Source organism: Erinaceus europaeus, chromosome 2, assembly GCF_950295315.1.
Source record: "Erinaceus europaeus chromosome 2, mEriEur2.1, whole genome shotgun sequence".
Classification (NCBI taxonomy): Eukaryota; Metazoa; Chordata; class Mammalia; order Eulipotyphla; family Erinaceidae; genus Erinaceus; species Erinaceus europaeus.
In genome coordinates this window covers 197,026,042-197,034,280 of record NC_080163.1, presented here as the reverse complement: position 1 = coordinate 197,034,280, position 8,239 = coordinate 197,026,042, and the positions used below count along the sequence as shown (strand labels likewise).

The following is an 8,239-nucleotide window of genomic DNA, read 5'->3' as shown; positions in this document are numbered from 1 at the left end:
GGCTTTCTCCCCTGGGTGCCCGGGAAGGCTCAGAGCTCTGCGGAGTGACCTTGAGCTCCTCGGGTCTCTGCTTGGGGTGTGTCCTCGGAGCCCAGTCCCAGCTATTATTTTTAAAAGATTTTATTTAGGGGGCTGGGTGGTGTTGCACCCAGTTAAGTGCACACAGCACAAGGATCTGGGCTTGACCCCCCCCCCCCCACACACACACCTACAGGTGGGAAACTTCACAAGCGGTGAAGCAGGTTGGCTGGTGTCTGTCTCTCCTCTTCTCTGTCTCCCCCTTCCCTCTCAATTTCTTTTTGTCCTGTGAAATAAAATAGAAAGGAAAAGAAAGAGGAGGAGGAAGGGAGGAAAGAAGGAAGAAAAAAAGGCCACCAGAAGCAGTGGATTTGTAGTGCTGGCACTGAGGCCCAGCAATAGCCCTAGCAGCAGTAAAAACTAAACTGATTTATTTATTTATAAGGGGGAGAAGGACAGAGGACCACAGCATTACGCTGGATGTTTAAAAAGCAAACAAGGGGCTGGGAAGTGTTGAAGCCGGCAGGACCTGGGTTTGAGCCCCCCCCCCCCACTTGCAGAGGGAAGCTTTAGGGGCAGTTAAAAGGTCTGCAGCTGTCTGTCTCCCTCCCCTCTCCTCTCACTTTCTCTGTCCTCTTAATAAATGACTGAATAAAATCATAATAGCTGTAGTGACATGCCTGTCTGCTCTTCTTTAACCTCCCTGAAGAAGACGCCTCTTCCACTTGCCTCTGGGGGCTCAGTTTCCCCATCTGAGATCCCCACACCCCTCTGGTGTCCCAGTGGCCAGCACAGGGGTGGGGCCGCTATCTGGGACCTGTTTGCTCTCCCTCTGACTGGGCTGCCACCCCAGCCCAGGCCCTGGAATAAAAGGCCGGGCCTCTTGGGTCCTGCTTCCTCCTCTCCAGCTGGGACCATGCTCTGGCTCCTCGCTCTGGCACTCCTGGGGGCTCTGGCCGCCCCAGCAGGTAGGCGAGACCCCTGCACCCCCAAATAGGGAGGATGTGGGCCAGTGGGTGGTGAGGATCCTGCACGTCTTCCCCTCCCCTCTCAATTTCTTTGTTAAGTCAAATTTGAAAGGAAAAATGGCCACCAAGAACTATGGATTCGTAGTGCGGGCACCGAGCCCCAGTGATAACCCCAGCGGCAATATAAATAAATCAACAAACAAATAAATGAGAGGAAAATAAAGGGCAGAAGCAGTGTGAGTGGGCAGGTGTGACCCTGCAGTGCAGCCTAAAGAGGGGCATTCCACCTCTTAGTCAGCTCCAGGCTTGGTCTGAGGGACAACTTGCTTGGCAGCTCCTACCTCTGGGGTGCAGGGCTGTGACCCCAGCTCCAAACTTCTGTCCAGTGGGGGGCTGAGCTCAAACCCAGGTAGTATACATGGCAAATCGGTGTGCTCCCCAGGTGGGCTATTTTGCCAGTCCCCAAACCTAATTGGGAACACAGATGACAGAAACACACTCAGACACCCCCACGTTTACATATTTGCATGCACACGCGCGCGCACATACACACACACACACACACAAGGCATGCACACCATTTACATGGATTTGCACAGACACCTGCTCACACAGGGGTCAAACACATGGACAGAATCCAACACAGATAGGAGGGCGGCGGGTAGAGAGCCAATGGTTATGCAAAGAGACTCTCATGCCTGAGGCTTCAAAGTCCCAGGTTCAATCCCCAACACTACCGTAAGCTCGAGCTGAGCAGTGCTCTGGTAAAATAAATAAATAAATAATTCAATACAGATACACACATGTGCTTACCCAGAGAAGCAGGTCTGCATGCTTGCACGTGTGAACTGCGTCCGTGTCGAAGGGCACACAGGAGGGACATTAACCCATACGTAGGTGCAAACCAGTGTGCCTAGAGATGAACACGCATACATACATACATACATAACATACACACATATCAACACACATATACTTAATTTAAAAAAATATTTTACATTTATTTTTCCCTTCTTGTTACCCTTGTTTTCTATTGTAGTTATTATTTGTTGTTAATGTCGTCGTTGTTGGATAGGACAGAGAGAAATGGAGAGAGGAGGGGAAGACAGAGAGGGGGAGAGGAAGATAGCCACCTGCAGACCTGCTTCACCGCCTGTGAACTGATGCCCCTGTAGGTGGGGAGCCAGTGGCTCAAACCAGGATCCTTATGTGGGTCCTTGCACTTTGCGCCACCTGCACTTAACTCACTGCGCTACTGGCGACTTCCTTGATTTTTTTTTAATTGCCACCTGGGTTATTGCCGGGACTCTGCCAACATGATGAATCTACCACTCCTGGAAGCCATTTTTCCCCTTTCTCTCTCTTTCTTTCTTTCTTTCTTTTTTTTTTTTTTTGCTTTATTTTGGATAGAGACAGAAATTCAGAGGAAGGAGGGAAGGAGGAGATGGAGAGGTAGCAAGGAACGAGGGAGGGAGGGAGGGAGGGACTTGCAGCACTATTTCACTCGATACTCATGAAGCTTTCCTTTAGCAGGTGGGGCCCTGGGGCCTTGTGTGCGCTGGAAGAGAAATTGAGAGGGGAGGAGGAGATAGAGAGAGAGAGAGAAAGACAAATAGCTGCAGGCCTGCTTCACCGCTCATGAATCATCCCTAGTAATTTATTTGCTTGCCACCAGGTTTACTGCTAGGCTCAGTGCCTGCACTACAAACCCACGGCTCCCAGGGGCCATTTTTTTTTCTTTCTGTTTTTTATTTGACAGGACAGAGAGAAATTGAGAGAAGAGGGGAGACAGAGAGGGAGAAAGATAAGACACCTGCAGACGTGCTTCATCGCTTGCGAAGCGTCCCTCTGCAGGTGGAGTGGGGGCGTGAACCCAGGTCCTTGTGCATGGGGACGTGTGTGCTCCACTGGGCGTGCCAAAGCCCTGCGCCACATGGGGACGTGTGTGCTCCACTGGGCGTGCCAAAGCCCTGCGCCACATGGGGACGTGTGTGCTCCGCTGGGCGTGCCAAAGCCCTGCGCCACATGGGGACATGTGTGCTCCGCTGGGCGTGCCAAAGCCCTGCGCCACATGGGGACATGTGTGCTCCGCTGGGCGTGCCAAAGCCCTGCGCCACATGGGGACATGTGTGCTCCGCTGGGCGTGCCAAAGCCCTGCGCCACATGGGGACATGTGTGCTCCGCTGGGCGTGCCAAAGCCCCGCGCCACACACATACACTTTCACGCGCACGTCCTCTAAGGACCTCCGAGGCCAAGGTCGCGAGTTGTTTCAGCTGCTCACAGGGTTCCTTCCAGCAGCTCACCTGGCCTTCCTCTCTCCTCAGAGCCCCTTGAGAGTTCAACCCACCCCCAGGCGGCTGGGAGACACTCCAGCACAGCTGACAGGACGCACGCTGAGGCCGCCTCCACCCAATCCAGGACAGCTGCCACCACCAAGGCCACCGAGAGCCCCTCCAAGGCCAAGGCCACCAGCTGTTTCACCTGCTCAGACCCTGCCCACTGCACCACTCTCAGCTGCCCCCATGACAAGAACTACTGCCTTCAGGAGTGGGGCATCGTGGGTGAGCGCCCCTCAGCAGGGTGGGGTCCTGGGCTCCCCCATATCTCTCTCACTCTCCCAAGTCTGTTGACTTATCTGGGCCGTGGAGGACAGAAGCCGGTAGCAGCGGGAATGTGAGTTTAAGACCCAGTGCCACCACAGTTTCATTTTCTTTAGAAGATTCATTTTCTTTATTAATAATGTCAGAGGAGGGAGAGAAGCAGAGCATCACTCAGGCACAGGTGACACGGGGACTGAACTCAGGACCTCAGGCTTGAGAATCCAATGCTTTATCCACTGTGCCACCTCCTGGGCTGCACCACCTTTTAGTTTCTTCCTTGCTGAGGGACATGGTGGTGGCTCAAGATGCAGTGTCTTTATTAAATATTTTATTTACTTATTTGCCTCCAGGGTTATCACTGGGGCTTGGTTCCTGCATTACAAATCCACTGCTCTTGGTGGCCCCATTTTCCCCCCATGTTATTGGACAGGACAGGGAAATTGAGAGGGGAGGGGAGACAGAGAAGGAAAGAGAAAGACAGACACCTGCAGCACTGCTTCACCACTTGTAAAGGGGTTCAAACTGGAATCCTCATTCGGGTCCTTGTGCTTTGTGCTGTGTATGCTTAAACTGGTGCGCCACTGCCCGCCTGGCCCCAATATTTTACTTTTTTTTAGGGTAGAGACAGAGAAAAATTGAGAGGGAGGAGGAGCTAGAGATAAGACTACTTCAGCACAGCTTCATGAAGCTTCTCCCCTGCACGTGGGGACTGGGGGCTTGAACCCGGGTCCTTGCGCGAGGTAACACGTGAGGTCAACCAGGTGTGCCACTGGGGCCGTGTGTTAGTGGCCAGAAAGGGCTCAGGCTACTGCACTGCGGGGAGCTCTGCCGCTGTGTCTCCCCGTCTCTGTCTCTATCCATCCCAGTGAAGCCCCAGTGACTAAAGCTCCAGTATGGACCCCCCTCTCTAGAGGGACTGGGGCCTTCAGCTGGGAGGCTCAGAGGGCCTGCCTTCCCCATCCCTCTCCTGGTCTCCTCAGCCTTGGCAGGCAGCCAGTCCGTGGCCTGGAGAAACGGCTCCTGCGTGGCGTGGGAGGACTGCCGGCCCAACACCACCTGGGCCCTGAACTACAATGTCCACTTCGGCTTCTGGGCCAACACCACCTGTTGCCATGGCAACTGCAAGGCTCCCGAGCTCCTAGGTGAGCAGCTGCCAGAAAGCCTGGGGTGGGCGGCCAGGGGAGAGGGGACACCGAGGGGGCGGTGGGGGGCAGGAGTGTCCCTCTGGCCCTCCAACGCCAAGTCCTGAGGGGTGCTGAGGGGGCCTCCCCATGCCTGTCACCTCCCCTGCAGACACACTGCCGCCCCCACCCTTCCTGAACCGGTTCCTGTGTCCCACCTGCGAGGGGAGCTCCTCGGCGGCCTGCAACGCCTCCCTGTACATGCAGTGCCCCTATGGGGAGACTGAGTGCGTCCAGATGGACCTGGTGTCCAGAGAAGGTAACACGGGTGTGTGCCGGCCTGAGTGTCCAGGCTTTGGATACAGACAAGCCTGAGTCTGGGGCTCATCTTCAGGATTTATTCTGTGATATGTAAAAATTAAATATAATTATATCTATATTTCTATCTACATGATTTGTTTGGGGGGGGGGAAGGGGCTGGGTGGTGGTGCACCTGGTTGAGTACCCACGCTACAGTGTGCAAGCCCGGTCCTACCTGTAGGGGGGAAGCTTCACAAGTGGTGAAGCAGGGCTGCGGGTGTCTCTCTGTCTCTTTCCCTAGCTCCCCTTCCTCTCTCAATTCTATATCCAAAACCAAAAAACTAGTAAATAAAAGACGGAGAGAGAGGACCAGAGCATTACTGGCAATGACAGGGATCAAACTCAGGACCTCATGCTTGAGAGTCCACTGTGCCCCGTCCTGGGCTGATTTGTTTTCATTGGGGGGGGGGGAGAGGAAGAGAGGCAGAGAGACCACAGCACTGCTCAACTCTGACTGGTGGTGCTGGGGATTGAACCTGGGACCTCAGGGCCTCTGACAGCCTTTTGCATCACCACTATACTATCTCCCCAGCTTGGCTTTCTTTCTTTTTTAGGTAGAGGCAGAAAGGCAGAGAGATAGATACACAGAGAGACAGAGAGATAGACAAACACAGAGACCACAGCATCAAGGCGGTGGTCAGTTACCTGGGTCTGCACCTGGCAGGGCAGCATACTACCCAAGTGAGCCACCTTACCAGCCCAGGTCACCTCTTTTCTTTCCCTTTTCTTTTTCTTCGTTTGTTTTAGTCATCTATGTTCCACATGTGGTGAAACCATTCCGTAGCTATCTTTCCTTTTTTGTTTGTTTAATCACAGCGGTGCCAGGTTATGTTCTAAGTCTTTATCTCTTAGAGATGTATCTGGCGGTAACCAAGGTTAAAGTCATAGCATATGACTTAGAGTTTGCTGTTCACCGAATCCAGGGCAAGGGTGAAGAGGAAACGGGAGGGCTGGTGAAAGGTAGGTGGGGCCTTATTCAGCTGTCAGCTCCCTGATGGACATTGAACTTCCCCGGACTCAAAGAGCTGAAAACGACAGGAGCCTGGGCTAGGGAGATGGCTCAGTGGTGAGCATTCCCTGCTTCACCTGCCTGGTGCTCTGGGTTCGATCCCCAGCACCCCATGGCAGAAAGAAGAAGAAATCCATGGGTAGTGGAGCTGTGCTTTGCTCTCCATCTCTTCCCCCCTTTATCTGTCTTTCTCATTGCCTCTCATTTCTCTCTCTCTCCTTTTTTTTTTTTTAACCAGTGCTCTGCTTAGATCTGGCTTATGGTGGTGTGGGGATTGAACCTGGGACTTTGGAGCCTCAGGCATGACAGTTTCTTTGCATAACCATTATGCCGTCCTCCCTCCGCCCTCCTTCCTTCCTTCTTTTCCTTCCTTAGAGCCAAGGCCTTACACATGTGCTATTTCACCACTCCCGAACCACTTTCTTTTTCTTTTTCTTTTTTTCCCACTCAGAGAGAGAGAGAGAGAAGCAGAGCTTCCCTTGGTGCTGCGGTGTTTGCCATGTGGTTCTGAAATCTGGGGCAAACTCACCCGCCTTACCCGCCCCCCTCCCGCCCTCTTCAGGTGGCAGGACGTGGAGCGTCCGCGGCTGCGGCTCCCTGGACCTGTGCAAGGCTGGGAGGCCTCCCCTGAAGCTCCCCGAGCTCAGCGGCCTTGGCGTGGCCCGCCAGCCCTTCTGCAACGTCCGCCGCCGTGCTGTCATCGAGGCCAAGTGCCGCTCGGCCGCCCCGGGCCTCCGCCTGGCCCTGCCTGCGCTGCTGCTCCTTGCCCTGGGCATCGTGCTGCTCTGAGGACTCGAACCCGCGGCCCCAGAGTCCGTCCCTGGCGAGGTCAGGCTCCATCCAGGGTGAGGGCGCCTTCTCCTGAGAGCTCTGCACCTTCCCCCAGGTCCCCAGCAGCCCTCTAGGTTGTCTCTCTCCCCTCTTCACGTTGGGGCCCCCTAAGGCCCTTCCCCCTTTGGGGGCATGGCATGCCCCTCCCCCAGGCCTGGGGCATGTCTCTGGTTTCCCAGCTCTGGAGGCACAGCAGCCTTCTGTCTCCCTCTAACGGGTCTGGCAAAGGTCTGGGAGCCCAGGTAGGGCTTGAAGATTTCATGATCACCCCCCACCCCCAAATGTTGCTAGGGAGACAGCTCAGCGGGTGGAGTGCAGGGCTTGAACCCCGGGGCTCCTGGCTGGGTTGCAGGTACCGGAGTGATACTCTACTATTTCTCTCTCTCTCTACTAAATAAATCTTTACAAAATAATAATTACAAAACAAAAGTAAAAGCAGCAATAGCTCACCCTGGCTAAGCATACCTATTACCATGCACAAGGACCAAGGTCCGAGCCCTTGCTCCTCACCTGCAAGGAAGGAAGCTTCACGAGTGGTGAAGCAGATCTGCAGGTGTTTCTCTTTCTCTATATCCCCTTCCCTCTCAGTTCCTGTCAAATAAAATAGGGGGAAAAAGAGAGGGAAAAACTGGGGTGAGGGGAGAGGGTGGGGTTCAATAGAGGGCCCAGGATCAAGGGTTGGGAGGCTGGTGGGCCGTACACACACACACACACACACACACACACACACACACACACACACACACACACAGCAGGACATAGGTGTGAAAGTATGCTCCTAAAATCTGACATGATTGTAAGCCAATGTTCAATCCATAATAAAAATAAAGCAGGCTCTCTCTGCCCATGTGTTAAATTGTACATGTGCTCTCACTTTTCCTTTAAATAAAAGCTTTAAAAACTCCAGTAAGTGAAGGGAGTCGGGCAGTGGAGCAGCAGGTTAAGCGCAGGTGGCTGCAAAGCGCAAGGACCAGCGTAAGGATCCCGGTTCGAGCCCCCATATCCCCACCTGCAGGGGAGTTCACTTCACAGGCGGTGAAGCAGGTCTGCAGGTGTCTGTTTTTCTCTTCCCGTCTCCCCCTCCTCTCTCCATTTCTTGCTTTCCTATCCAATGACGATGATGACATCAATAACAACAACAATAATAACTACAACAATAAAAAAACAAGGGCAACAAAAGGGAAAATAAATATTACAAAATTAGAAAAAAAAAACTCCAGTAAGTGAAATCAATCAATCAATCAATCAATCAATCCCCGCAGCCTGGGAGGTAGCACAGTGGCTGGAGCACTGGACTTACAAGCACGAGGCCCTGTTTCGACTCCAGCATC

General features: G+C 53.5%; 1 protein-coding gene and 1 long non-coding RNA gene across 2 annotated transcripts; one reads left to right on the top strand and one right to left on the bottom strand.

The window, feature by feature from the left end:
• Nucleotides 1–855: 855 nt before the first annotated feature.
• LOC132536850 (uncharacterized) lies at nucleotides 856–7,337 on the top strand. The gene is made up of 5 exons (XM_060186236.1): nucleotides 856–986; nucleotides 3,312–3,548; nucleotides 4,568–4,729; nucleotides 4,881–5,027; nucleotides 6,640–7,337. Exons 1-5 carry the CDS (start codon nucleotides 935–937, stop codon nucleotides 6,864–6,866), a joined length of 825 nt encoding a protein of 274 aa, XP_060042219.1. The 5' UTR covers nucleotides 856–934; the 3' UTR covers nucleotides 6,867–7,337.
• LOC132536858 (uncharacterized) lies at nucleotides 1,321–5,060 on the bottom strand. Its single transcript, XR_009548405.1, has 3 exons — nucleotides 4,927–5,060; nucleotides 1,800–1,899; nucleotides 1,321–1,454 (listed from the first exon to the last, which is right to left on the bottom strand). It is a non-coding gene; the product is annotated as an uncharacterized LOC132536858 (long non-coding RNA).
• Nucleotides 7,338–8,239: the final 902 nt, after the last annotated feature.